Source organism: Pyrus communis, chromosome 1 (genome assembly GCF_963583255.1).
Source record: "Pyrus communis chromosome 1, drPyrComm1.1, whole genome shotgun sequence".
NCBI lineage: Eukaryota > Viridiplantae > Streptophyta > Magnoliopsida > Rosales > Rosaceae > Pyrus > Pyrus communis.
Window position 1 is genome coordinate 7,367,741 of NC_084803.1, and position 14,728 is coordinate 7,382,468.

Here is a 14,728-nt window from a genome sequence, read left to right on the forward strand (position 1 = left end):
AATATTTACACTCACAAGCGTTTCTATTAAAAACATTATTAGAAACAAATTGAAATTTTTATAAAAAATTCAAGTGTTCTTGTAACTGGAAAAAGAAAAAATAGTTCGTATCTAATACACTAATAATATTTGAAATAAAAGGTTATTCTTTTTTTTATTTGGAAAATAAAGTTAATTATTCATAAAAATAGAAGTTAGGCATGTTTTTTTTATATTTTATTTTTTATTTTTATCAATTCAGGAGTGGTGGTGTGATAATAAAAAGTGTTGGTGTAATAAACCAAACATTAAAGAGTCTTTAAAAGTTTTTTTTAACTCTACACGCGATAATAGCTCACGCACGCTTATATTATTTTTTTATTGTTGGTGCAAGTGAGTCTCACACTAATCAAAATCATTTGACATTACCGATATAGTCCGAAAAATTACACTTTTTTTCCTTGACAAAATTAACTAAAAAGGACAACTAAGACAGAGAAAGAGTCAAACTAGAGCTGTCGAGATAATTAAAAAGGAAAATTAGAAGTCCAAGATGTAACAAAGACAACATTGTTACCCATCCGAGCCAACACATTTTCTGCATAATTAGTTTCATAAAACGCTAAACTTTCTCATCTCCCTGTATTTATCTTATATATTTCATGACATTTCTTCCACATCTCTTCCGTCATCCTTCTTTCGCATTTCTTCATAACGGACCTTAGGGTTGCCGACATTTTTCCATAGAGATTATTTGCCACGATGATCCTCTTCTAGCCTCCTCTAGCCTGCATCTTAGCTCATTTCTTTAAACAACTTGTGGTAACCCACGATGATCCATTTGTATCGAAAACTCTCCTAGAGCAGGATCTTATGTGCTCTTCCAGGACGATACATACCTAGCTAAACCGGTAACCAAGTCCCAACCAATCTTCATTTCCGGTAGGAATGTGTCACAAGGATAATCAAAACTCTGCCACAAGAAGTTATCCGGGTTAGTGTCGTTCCCAACTTGCACCACAAGATCTCCAGAATCCAAGAGTTGCGATACTGGATTCCCTTCGATTCTTGATGAATTCGATGATCACACAATGCTGTTTGAGCTATTGATAAGGAGGACGAGAATACCTTAGTGAGCTTTAAAAGTCCTGAAGAATCACCAATTGATGTTTCTCTGTTGGCTACGCACACAACAGCATCAGTACAATCCCATTTGAAAGCTTCCACCCGCTGAAACCAGAGTTTCGACGTCTCTAATATATCAAGCTGGGGTGATTGTGCATGGAGTAGCTGCAGATGAGATACCTAGGAAGGGAAGGAGAATAAGAACAAACACACAAAAAGGCTTCTCAAGGATTGCATTGGCATCTTTTCTACAGAGAAGCAAAAAGTGGAAGCACAAGACGTTTAGCTCTCTTTCAAGATTATTCCTTCTTTTATCAGGTATTTTGTTATAAGTTTAGGCTTTGTGAAAGGCTAAAATAAGTTGACATTTGAGAGAAAAAAACTCAACAATGTTATTCACTGTCTAAATTGTAGCGCTTAAACACCTTTGTTAAGTAATAACCTCCCTAAAGTTATAATATTGGTTTGATCCCAACTACATAACTTTAAAGAGATTTTACTGTATTTTGTGTGCAGTCGTAAACGGCCACGTGATCCAAATTGCCAAAGGATAGTACTTTCCTTCTTCCCACTAGCGTGACATTGTTTCACTGTACAAACGTCATAATCGAAACTATTTGTTCTCTTATAATCATCTAAAAATCATATTTAGAAAAATTTATTTGATTTGAAGACACTTTAGTTATCTATATGATACAAAGAAGTTTACCATTCATCATTTTTTACCCCAACTATCCATTTGTTTAACTCATCAATGGCAACTTTAAATGACGTTAAAGAGAATGAAAAGTTTTAGGTATACTTATTCGTAGTAAAGTAATGCCACAGCGTTAGTGGGAAGCTATCGTGAAGCAAATATAGTTCACAAGTTGCATCTTTTGGCCAAACGTATTTGATCTTTACAGCCCCAAAAGTGTCAAAACCGTCATGCGGAGCCGAGCTCGACTGATAAGTGTTCCTACAAATAACGGCATATGCTTTCAAAGCAAACCACCAAACGTCCTGAACCGGACCTTGCTATTATCAGACTGCACGCGACATGGGTTAAATCTCTTACATTATTCACAATTCAAGTATTTTTCTTGGTAATTGGCAAAATAAATTGAATACCGTTACTGCAAACTTATGATTTCATGTCATTGTTTCCCAACTGAGACTGCCAAGGGTCACGTCAACCTGCCGAACATGTTTTCTGATGGTAGACTGAAGGATGAACAAGCACCGGAATGAAGATCCTACCGAGGTTCTACCAATGTAGTGCTGAATTATTCGAACACGGATGCGTTCTTGATGGTAATTCGGGGACACTTTGTTTAGCGTAGAAACCAGGCTGCTTTTGAGGGATCTACCACCACAAAAAGCTTTACACACTGCCAAATGCAACAACCCAGAAGCTTATTTACAAGATAGCAAGTCTGGCTGCCAGTATAATGTCATTTTTGAACTCTCTCATTTCTTGTCCAGAATTCTTCGATAGCCTCTTGACTGCAATATCGTCCCTCCTATCAATGTGCCCAATATATGGATCATCATTTTAACGGGTCCCAAAATTTTGTTTCACAAAGTAACTCATCTTAGTGGCATGAATTTATATTACCTTGTACACAGGTCCAAGGCCACCTTCTCCCAGCTTGTTGCTGCTTGCGAAGTCACTAGTGGCTTGGCTACGGTGGTCAAGTCAAATAGTGGTAACTCCGTGTTTTCCCTGCTTCTCCAAGGTACTCTTTTCCGCAATCCTTTTTTCTGACACCTGAAATGTAAGTGAACAGCTAGTTACACTGTTGAAATTTTATACTGATCACTACCTTATCTGATGCACTTTATGTAGTCAAGATACTTTGATTTAGATATTTGTACCATAATCTTCTCATCATGTATCTGATAAATTAGACCATGTCTAAGATAAATACATTGATTTCTGAGTTTCTTCTGTATATACAATCTCAGTCCCGCAATTAGCATTCCCAGGATTTAACACTGCAGAACTGATGAGAATTGATCTCAAATATCCATATTAAAACAAGCTTTTCATGTATTTTAACCCTACTTTGCATAACTGCAGACAAAGGCCTAAGACAAGCCTCATTCCGAAGCTGCCACCGCCACCAGGAGTGAATTCTTTTACGGCGGTGAGGTTACCAAACCAAAGAAAACAGCCACTTCCTCCCTCCTAATATCTACATAATGTAGTTTTAACTGAATTTGTTACTTAGCCTTTTAAGTGCATTTTTCTACTAATATTAAACATTTCACACAGCTGGGCAGATCGGCAAATGTTCCTCCCAAAAGAGCATATAATTCTGTTTTGAGTCTTATACCAAAGAGCATATATTATTTTGCCACTGAATTTGTTTGTACAATCCACAAGTTACAAAAGGAAATGCTTATGATCCCAATAGGAACACAGGTAAAAGCAGTCCTGATAACAAATGAGCCTAGTAACCTACCATAAATCAGAAATGCTAGCTCAAAATCTATGAGAAAGATTGAAATATAAGGATGTAGGTATGATCAAGATACATCAACCAAAATGTCAGATTCAGAGAAATAAAAAACGCTCAAAAGGAACCAAATCAAAGTTATACAACAATTAGATCAACCACGGAAACCGATTAAAACTAAACTCGCAAAATTGAACTCAGATAAAACTATAACTCAAACAAAGGGTGGGTAATGTTTGAATGAATGAGAAAATACAGAAAAGGAAGGTACCTTAAAAGGCTAAGCTTTTTTTTAGAGGGAGGGAGGGGGGGGGGGGGCGGGGGGGGGGGTTGAAACCATGGTGGAGACAGCAAAAAAGAGAAGAGGCTCACTCAAAGCATACACCAGTATGTGGGATCATTTGCTCGCCCTTCTTACTTCTTTAAGGGATGGCATCACATTTTTGGTCTTTTCATACATCTTTAGAAAATCCTACACAAGCATGAAGCATAGTCATTTAAACAAGTTTGATGACCAAATCACTACTCTCCAACCAATGCTCCCTTAATAAATCATAAAATGTCTGTTCTAAGTTTCTCTTGCCTTCTTCAAGAAAATGCTATTGTTCTGTTGAATGCCAGCACTTTCACCCCCCACATAGATCCTTTCATTTTTACACATAAATCCCCCAGACTTCAAAATAAGTAAAAATGGTCATGCTCATCTCTCACAGTTTGTATAAATAGCTTATCCAACATCATGATACTAGGTTACATTGAAATTACATACAAGAAAAACATTTGAACAATTAGTCCAGTTAACTAAGAAATCTCCCAGAAGGGAACACAAATGACACAATAAAATATTCCAGAATTTAGCCATCTCATCAGTCACTCATTAAATTGAACCGAAGTGAACAAGAGTGAAGTGAAAAAAGTTCATTAACATACATGTCAACATACAGAAAAACCTACAAATGAAGCATCAGATCAATCATCAAATACCATGAAAACATGGGGTTTGGAGGACAAGGCTCAACTACCAACCTTGCAAAAGTTTCAGGAGATATTTCACTGCAGCAGCTCCTATCTGCAGAAGGAGTAGAAATGTTGAAAACAACAAACAAATAGAAAAGGGCAGGAAACTTCCAAGCTCCCTTCTATTGAGATCGTATCAAAGAATAACTTATGCTAATTCAAGATTTATGGTAATGACACTAGTAAACTATAAAACTTCCTCCATTCTATTGAGACCATTTCAAAGAACAACTTATGCTAATTCAAGATCAATCTGTAAGTTCCACATAAATTGAGGTTGTTAGAAACTCACCGAGGGTAAACAATCTCATAAACAAGGATAAGAAGTTGCAAGTTAAAATACTATACAACCAATAGTTAATCCTTTCTGGGTAACAATCACCAAATTTCTCTCTTTTATAGGAAAAAGAAAAAGAAGTTTGGTAAGGCAATGATGAACTAAGGTAACAACGCACTAAAAAAACTGAGGCAACAATAAACCAAGGAAGCAATGTATTATGCCCATAATAAACTGTGGCAACCATTAATCAAGGCAACAATATTATTCAAGAATAAAGTTAGGTAACCTTTAACTGAAACAACCATGATGAGGCATCAATACACCCGAGGCAACCATAACTAAAACCAACATTAAATCGAGGCATCAATATAACCGAGGCAGCCATAACTGAAACTGATAATAAACTGAGGCAACCATAACCGAAACAAACAATAAACTCAACCACTAATCGAAACATCAATACAACTGAGGCAAACATAAACGAAACCAGCAATAAGCCGAGGCAACCATTAACCGAGGCAGCCATAACCGAAATTGACAATAAACCGAGGCAACCATAACCGAAACAAACAATAAACTCAACCATTAATCGAAGCATCAATACAACCGAGGCAAGCATAAACGAAACCAGCAATAAGCCGAGGCAACCACTAACCGAGGCAACCACAACTGAAACCAACAATAAAGCAAGGCAACCATAATTGAAACCAACAATAAACTGAGGCAACATCTAACTGAGGCATCAATACAACTTAGGAAACCATAACTGGAACCAACAATAAATCGAGGCAACCACTATTTGAGGCATCTACACAACCAAGGCAACCATGGATGAAGCATCAATAAAATTGAAGCAACCACTATCACTCATTAAATCGAATCGAATTGAACAAGAGTAAAGTGAAAAGAGATCACTAACATAAATGTCAACATATAGAACAAACTAAGGAATCAGATCAAATACATGAAAACACAGGGGTTGGAGGACAAGTCTCAACTACCAACCTTGAAAGTTTCATGATATATTTCATAGCAGGATCCGAGTTTTCTTAGGTTTCAACATCAATCAATGCAACCATGAATTGGGTATCGAGGGAGAAGATGTGCAAAAACAATTAGGACAACAAGGAACCAGAGAATCAAAATAACTTAAGCAAATAACAGATACAATATGTAACATATTTTCCAATTAGTTCTCACATCTATGTATGCGATGGCAGTTGTAAGCCAAACAGGCCACATGCAATATGGAACTTTGGATGAGAGATGACATTACAGATTCTGCATGTTAAGAATCAGTAAATAGATTGGTTTAGATTTTCTGCAATTTTGAACACGTGCCTCCAAATTGTGCATATACATAATTACTTCCCTAATTTTGCAGGTTAATTTTTTTTTGCAAAATTTATATGAAACGAGGCATCAAGATAACCGGGACAATTAAGAGTTGTGACAACATACCAAGCCAAACAAAAACCGATAAATCAATACAACCAAAGAAACCATTAATTGAAGAATCTATATAGCCAAGGCAACTAAGAATTTCAACAACAATACACCAAGAAAACCATGAAATGAAGCAACAAAAACTGAGGTAGCAATCAAAAAAATAAGCAACCATGAATTAGGGCATCAAAATAATTGAAGTGACTGTGAATAAAGACATGAAGATAACTAGGCCTTCATGAACTTATAACCAAGGCAACTGTGATCTAAGACGATAAAATACTAGGGGAAAATGAGGTAAAAGTATAGCCAGCGATAAACTGAGGGCAACTATTATTCAAGAATCAATAAAACCAAGACAAACATGTATCTGAGACATCAAATAGTCGTCGGAAGTATTGACTGATGAGAATAATATATTAAGCCAACAGTTAATCAATATGACAATACACAAGTACACTGGGAGCGTTCAAGACAACCACGAATAGTCATCAAATATTAGTGGCAAAAATATACCAAGTTAACTATGGGTAACAACGCATCCAATGATTATAATAGTATGAGTCTGGATATCTAAACAACAAGAAAAAAGAGGCAATCACAAATTAAGGCATAAGATAAATGTGACACAATTATGAACCAAGGTAACAACATACCGAAAAAAAACTGAGGCAACAATAAACCAAGGAAACAATGTATTATGCCCATAATTAATGTGGCAACCATTAATCAATGCAACAATATTATTCAGGAATAAAGTGAGTCAACAATTAATTGAAACAACAAGAATGAGGCATCAATACAATCGAGGCAACCATGATCGAAACCAACAATAAATTGAGTCAACCATAACTGAAACCAACAGTACATCGAAGAAATAACTAAACAAGGCATCAATACAACTGAGGCAACAATAACCGAAACCAACAACAAACCTATGCAACCACTAATCGAGGCATCAATACAACTGAGGCGACCATAATTGAAACCAACAATAAACCAAGGCAACCACCATCGAGACACCAATACAAATGAGGCAACCATAATCGAAACAAACAATAAACCGAGGCAACCATAACCGAAACAAACAATAAATTGAGGCAACCACTAATCGAAGCATCAATAAAATTGAGGCAACCATAAACGAAACTAACAATAAGCGGAGGCAACCACTAACCGAGGCATCAATACAACCGAGGCAACCACAACTGAGACCAACCATAACTGCAGCCAACAATAAACTGAAGGCATCAAAACAACCGAGGCAACCCCAACTGAGACCAACCATAACTGAAGCCAACAATAAACTGAAGGCATCAAAACAACTTATAAAACCATAACTGAGGCATCTATACAACCGAGGCAACCACTATTTGAGGCATCTATGCAACCGAGGCAACCATGGATGAGGCATCAAGAAAATTGAGGTAATTATGAACTTCCACAAGAATATACCGAGGCAACAATGGTCAAAGTATCAAAATAACCCAATAAAACTATGAATTGTGGCAACAATGTACTGAGACATCCCTGAATCCCGGTATTAGGATAACTAAGCAACAAAATATTGGGAAAAAATTTGCGAAAAAACAGAGGCAACAATGTATTGAGCAACAAGTAACCAAGAAAAGCATTAAATGTTAATAGTAGACTGAGGTATCATCAATTAAGGCAACTATCAACCACAATCATGAACCAATAACCGATGCAACTGTGATCTAAGGCGACATTATACCGGGGAAGAATGAGACAAAAGGTAGCCAGGAATAAACTGAGGGCAACTATTATCCAAGAAATCAATAAAACCGGGACAAAAATGTATAGAGACATCAAATAACAGTCGGAAGTATGAGTGATGAGAACAACATATTAAGCCAATAGTTAATCAATACGACAATACACCAGTACAATGAGAGTTCAAGACAACCATGAATAGTCATCAAATATCAGTGGCAAAAATAAACCGTTGACTATAGGTAACAATGAGTCCAATGGTTATGATAGTATGAGTCAGGATATCCAAACAACAAGAAAGAGAGGCAATCATAAATATAAGGCATAAGATAACTGTGAGGCAATCCTGAACCAAGGTAACAACACACTGAAAAAACTGAGGCAACAATAAACCAAGGAAACAATGTATTATGCCCATAATAAATTGTGGTAGCCTTTAATCAAGGCAACAATACTATTCAAGAATAAAGTGAGGCAATAATTAACTGAAACAACAATGATGAGGCATCAATACACCCGAGGCAACCATAACCGAAACCAACAGTAAATTGAGGCATCAATACAACCGAGGCAGCCATAACCGAAATCGACAATGAACAGAGGCAACCATAACCGAAACAAACAATAAACTGAGGCAACCACTAATCGAAGCATCAATACAACCGACGCAACCATAAATGAAACAAACAATAAACCGAGTCAACCATAACCGAAACCAACACTACATTGAGGCAACAACTAATCAAGGCATCAATACAACTGAGACATCAATAACCAAAACCAACAATAAACCAAGGCAACCCTTAATCGAGGCATCAATCAACCAAGGCAACCATAACCGAAACAAACAATAAACTGAGGCAACCACTAATCGATGCATCAATACAACCAAGGCAACCATAACTAAAACCAACAATAAACCGACGCAATCACTAATTGAGGCATCAATACAACCGAGGCAACCATAACTGAAACCAACAATAAACCGAGGCACCCACTAATTGAGGCATCAATACAACAGAGGCAACCATAACCGAAACAATAAACTGAGGCAAACACAATCGAAACCAACAACAAACTAAGGCAAACACAACCGAAACCAACAACAAACTGAGGCATCAATACAAATAAGGAAACCATAACTGAAACCAACAATAAACCGAGACAACCATGGATGAGGCATCAAGATATTGAGGCAACTATGAACTTCCACAAAAATATACCGACACAACAATGATCAATGTATCAAGATAATAACCCAAGAAAACCATGAATTGTGGCAACATATACCAAGACAACCCTGAATCCCGGTATCAGGATAATTGAGCAACAAAATATTGGAAAAAAAAATTGCGAAAAAACAGAGGCAATAATGTATTGAGGCAACAATAACCAAGAAAAGCATTAAAAGTTAATAGTACACCAATGTATCATGAATTAAGGCAACTATCAACCACAACCATGAACTGAGGCAACCAAAATCAAAGCCAACATGTATCAATTCAAATTCCAAACCTACAAATTGTATGCAAAAAAACAAAATAAACAGAGGATACATCAACGCTAATCAACTTGTGAAAATTGGGTCAAAATAAAATACGAAGGGGCACTTTTCCACACAACCATGAAAGAATGAAATCAAAACCCTAAATTTGATAAGTTTCCCAATAAAATCAAAACTCTCAAATGTGCAACAAAAAAAAAAAAACGAAATTGATAGGTTTCCCAATCAAATCGAAACCCTAGAATGGTTTACCTGAGGTGATGTGCACAATCGATCTCGCAAAACCACTGGCCAGTGCCATGGAGAAAGACGCGCATCTTTTCGACTTCGTCTTCCTTTTAGATTAAAGACCTTCCACTTCGTCGTTGCTCTGCACGCCGACCATACACGACCCACCCTAATGGTTGGAAATCAATCTAAAGACACTCCCGGTCATGTGCAGTGTGCAAATTCGAATAAGTCGGTGGCTTTCAATCACGTGATGGTCACGCGTCTTTAAATTTCAATCATTAAATGAAACCAAATAATGATATTTTTTGTTTTACAAACTATAGATAATTCATCTAATAATGTTTTTTTTCCCATTAGTTTGCGTGAATCACAAGTCGATATGTTTCACGTTAAAGTATATTTTTCAGTGTCAAAGGTTCAAATACAAGAAAAATCTTTGGTTAACTCGGACTCCCACTCATATTTTAATAATATTACAATTTAAGAATTTAATTAGTTTTGTCAAATTTTTTATATAAATTAAAGTATAAAATTAAGTTCATCAATTACCCAAACAATTGACCTATCAAAATTTAGTATTTGTGTTAGTCTTTTACTTATTTAGATCGTCTTAGCTTCATTCGGGTTCTTACTCATATTTCCATGTATGCATCAGTGAGGACATGAAGTAAGAGTACATTAATTCATTCGTCTTGCTTCTCAAACGTCCTATGAGATTGTTTGAAAGTGCTTTTAAAATGATTAAAAGACATTTTAAAAAAATATATGTTTTTTTATTTATTCCAAAAGCATTTTAAAATGCTTCATGCAAGAAGCACTAGTTATGTGCTTCACGTAGAAAGCACTTCCAAGTGTTTTTTTTTTTTTTTTTCAAGATTCACTTACATTTTAACTAATGATTGATTTCAAAAACATTTTCACAAAAAACGCTTCAACCATTTTAAAAGCAATTCCAAGCTGACCCTACATGTGTTTATGCATGATATTTTATCTTAGATTTTCTTCAATCCCCACAGATCCTTTGTTTGTTGTGCTTCAGGAACTGCTCGAAGCAACTTATAATTCAAAACCATCTTTCTTGCAAACTTATAATCTCATGTCTGTTTCCCAAATAAGATTACAAGGTTCATGTTCATGTCAACCTACTGCCGAGCATGTTTTATGATGGTAGACCGTAGGCGGAAGGATTAACAAGCACCGGAGTGATGATCTACGAACGTTCCATCAACGTAGTGCTGAAAGTATTCGCTGAACACAGTTGCATCATTGATTGTGATTTGGGGACACTTCACTCAGTGTAGATCTACAGCTGACATGCTTGGTTGAGTTATTCTTAGCACACATAACAGCCCCACATGCAAACACCTTACAGCTTCAGAAAACCTCTTATCGATACGTTCAAGTTGTTTATCTCGAATCCACAGAGTCCATGCCTTACATGTTAGAGTTCGCAGAGATATCCGGGGAGAGAAGTTTAAGCTTATTGGTTGACATAGTGAGCCAAACGTATAGCTGAAGGTGAGAGCTGCATCTACTAAATTGGGGTCTCTTAGAATAATCATGATGATCCGGCAAATAAGTATTTGAGTAAAGGAGCAACCACTGCTATACTCAAACTGTTCCCCAGTAATGCATAACTGCAGCATAAAATAAACGGACAGAAAACGTCAGTCTTGCTGAACAACCACTGTCGTGCTTAACTGTAGAATCCAACAAAATGAGAAGCTGAAGAGTTTGTATTTCTCATTTATTGACTTGACATACACCGAATAATTTTCATCAAATAAAAGACACGGCATTGTTTATTTTCTGCTAAAATACAAATCAAGCTGAACCAGTTGATAAAATAATTGCATACCGCTGCCTGAGGCTTATCTGCTGTGGAAACTGAAAATCTTCCGGGAGAGAATGCAAATTAGCAACCTAAGTAGGTCAAAGGAAAATTATCAACTGACACACCGAAAACATGAAAACATGAAACCAATAAATGGAGAAATCTACAAAAGATATGTATAATGATATCAGCATACCTCCCTTGGGGAAAAGTATCGAAGGTGATGCTCCTTCAATGAAGATGTTTTATCCTTATTCTTTGGCTGCATATATGTCGCAATTTTGTAAATGTCAAGCAGCACAAAAGTCATTGGATATTGTTTCTTGATGAGTCATATTATGACCAGGAACAGAACTGTGAAGTACATGAACTTGAAATAGTGTTCCAATCTAATAAGTGCGGGAGTTCTTAAGTATCAAAACCTAACGTGTTCCAATAATAATCCAAGTGTGTAATCTTACCTGCAGAGTTGCCAAAAGGGAGCCTGTACCCTTCACATATCGATAGTAACTTTTTGTAAAACAACAACATCGTTTCGAATCAGGATAGACTATATCTAAGCTGCATTAAGGATTCCTTAAAAGAGAGAGAGAGAGAGAGAGAGAGAGAGAGAGAGAGAGTTATTCAATAAAATAACATAAAGAATTAGAGATTTTCCTTATTATAGCCTCATTGCATTAACATCCATTATGCGTAAAATTTCTGACTTTTCACTCTTAGAGAGTTTCCTAAGGTAGACTGACGATATTCATGTTAAGAATTTATCAATAACGAAAAAGGATACCCATGGCACTTCCCCACCTCTCTATCAAGCTTAATGGAACAATGTACTGATCTACGATGCCGGTACAATATCCATTCCCTTCATCTTTCTCCAATATTCCATCAGTATCTGTAGAACTAGTAGTGGTGTCCACAAAATTGGACTCCGATTGGTCACTGCAATTCTTGAATTCAAGAAAGCTTTCTATAGGCTCACAAGATTCAAGTAACTTATCCTGGCTCTTTTGTGGTTCATCAAGTTCACAGAGCACTGTCTCATCGGCATTTGTATCCCCTAATAATGGCCCCAGCGAGTGAAGAAGCTGATTATCGAAAACTTGATTGTGAAAGGTTGAAGGTTTCCTCTTTGCCTGCAAGATAAATGAATATCTGTGTTAAAACTCTTGGAAATAATAAGAGCAAGAGATTTCCAAGAGTTTCTGAATGACCTAGAGAACCAGTGGGAGAGGAGGGCTACCAGGCAAAAATAGCGTGGCCTGGAATAGGGTACACCAAACTGTAACGGACTCAATATGAACTCCTGCATAACAAAATTTGTTCTTCCCAATATCTCTATCATTTTTGTATGCGTATCAGATGTCTGCAGCCAGGAGATAAAACAAAGGAACTGGAATAAAAATAAATCAATATTTTACCTACAATTAAGCTAAAAATTCCAGAAAGAGACCTCAAATCCCACAACATTTTCCACAAATAACATCATTGGAGGTCGAGATGTGTGTGGTATCAACTCAAGAATGTTGAGAAATGAAAATGCCCGAGCATCGCCAGATTGCTTTTGAAGACCTATCCATAAGTAGCTAGTGAAAATCTATGTAAATTAATGTCACACATCTGTATATAGAACAACTATGACAAACTTACCTTGTCGAGTGTAAGGTTGGCAAGGAGGAGAAAGAAGCCATGCATCCGCCCCATAGCGGCCAAGATCAGCAGCAGTAAGGCTCTGAATATTACCCTGTACAAACAAGAATATTCAAACTTCAGTACAAGATGAGCTCAAGTAGGCCTAGTAAACATCATGTCTGAGCAGTTGGAAAGCCAAACAGTAACAATGGAACAACTACAAAAGCAGCAAAACATCGGAACAAATGGTATTAAATCCAAACTGACCCAACACAGAACCACATGGAAAGCAATTTACACCAGATACCTTAAACAAATTGTAAGGAGATTATCTTTCGGAGAGATGGCCAAATGGTTGATAGCTCCGGTCTTGAAAACCAGTATAGTTAAAAACAAAGAACCATCGAGGGTTCGAATCCCTCTCTCTATTATTATAAATATTATAATAAATGTAAGGATAAGTCGTCTCGTTAAATCTTCAAATATTACTATTCCTTTCCTATTTTCCATTATTCCAATTAAATCGATTAGAAATCAACAAACTAAAAAGTAAGTGGACCTAACCCATTGCATCATAATTATATCCACTATTCTGATATTAAAATTCGATAGAGATGAAATTGGATCTTTTTTTCTTTGGACTACGCGGGAATCGCTTTAGATTTAAGAAAGATTCGCTTGGATTTATCCATGGTTTGTTTATTCCTTATCCTGAAAATCCCAATCCTATTTCTTAATTCTACATCATCTTTGATCCCCAAAACTTACAGCATCTTAAGAGATAAAGCGCCTTTTGGGAACTGCCTATGGAGTGACTAAACGTGATTTTTGATAACCAAAAGTGCTTCCAACTACGTTTGGAAGAAAAGCTTTTACTGGATCATAGAAGCGTGCGAAGCGTTAAGCACTTGGACTTTCAATAACAATTTCAACGGATAAAAGCACTTCTAGAAAAAGTACTTACTACAAAACGGGCCCCTAAGTGCAAGAAACTCAAATTGGGTAGCCATAAATTACAAACTTTTGATCCTCAAGTAATCAAGCACCACAAATTTGTACTTAGCTGTGCACAATGTATAAAAAGGAGCTTGAATTTGGATAAAATTACAAAATTGAACTAAAAACTGGGAAGAACCTGATAGGGACGGTGGCCGAAATTGTGCTCGTAAACGTCGTTGGCAGTGTCGTTGATGTCGAACGCTTCCACAACTTCGGCGTTCACTCCTGCCTTCATGAGCGAGTACCTCTGATAATCGGAAAGATGCAAACTTGAGCAAAAAGCGTTGAAGAATTCAAAAACTGGAAGCAAAAACTGAAAGCCAAAAAGGTGTATTTGAGGTATTGGGTTTTCTAGTACCATGCCGCCAATGCCGCTGTAGAACTCGAGGACCCGCCATGGCTGCGCTTCCAGTTCCTGCTGCTCTAAACCCTTCGCCATTAGCGTCGTCCCGCGGGTTGAACGACCCCGACTGCTAATTCGTTATAAGCTTTCAAGCGCAAACGACATG

General features: G+C 36.8%; 2 protein-coding genes across 4 annotated transcripts; both read right to left on the bottom strand.

Moving 5' to 3' along the window:
* Positions 1–1,946: 1,946 nt before the first annotated feature.
* Positions 1,947–9,916, bottom strand: LOC137724555 (G-type lectin S-receptor-like serine/threonine-protein kinase RKS1). 2 transcript variants are annotated; one of them, XM_068463344.1, is made up of 4 exons: positions 9,779–9,907; positions 4,572–4,614; positions 2,702–2,854; positions 1,947–2,606 (listed from the first exon to the last, which is right to left on the bottom strand). In XM_068463344.1, exons 1-4 carry the CDS (start codon positions 9,825–9,827, stop codon positions 2,504–2,506), a joined length of 348 nt encoding a protein of 115 aa, XP_068319445.1. In that variant the 5' UTR covers positions 9,828–9,907; the 3' UTR covers positions 1,947–2,503. The 2 variants fall into 2 exon arrangements, with proteins under 2 accessions (XP_068319445.1, XP_068319491.1); XM_068463390.1 differs by lacking the exon at positions 4,572–4,614 and having other exon boundaries at positions 9,779–9,916.
* An 897-nt stretch (positions 9,917–10,813) lies between these two features.
* Positions 10,814–14,726, bottom strand: LOC137746440 (tRNA (cytosine(38)-C(5))-methyltransferase 2). 2 transcript variants are annotated; one of them, XM_068486464.1, is made up of 10 exons: positions 14,578–14,726; positions 14,356–14,466; positions 13,239–13,332; positions 13,042–13,160; positions 12,832–12,954; positions 12,376–12,724; positions 12,053–12,141; positions 11,788–11,853; positions 11,616–11,680; positions 10,814–11,394 (listed from the first exon to the last, which is right to left on the bottom strand). In XM_068486464.1, exons 1-10 carry the CDS (start codon positions 14,656–14,658, stop codon positions 11,316–11,318), a joined length of 1,176 nt encoding a protein of 391 aa, XP_068342565.1. In that variant the 5' UTR covers positions 14,659–14,726; the 3' UTR covers positions 10,814–11,315. The 2 variants fall into 2 exon arrangements, with proteins under 2 accessions (XP_068342565.1, XP_068342558.1); XM_068486457.1 differs by having other exon boundaries at positions 12,053–12,147.
* Between the last annotated feature and the right edge of the window lie 2 nt (positions 14,727–14,728).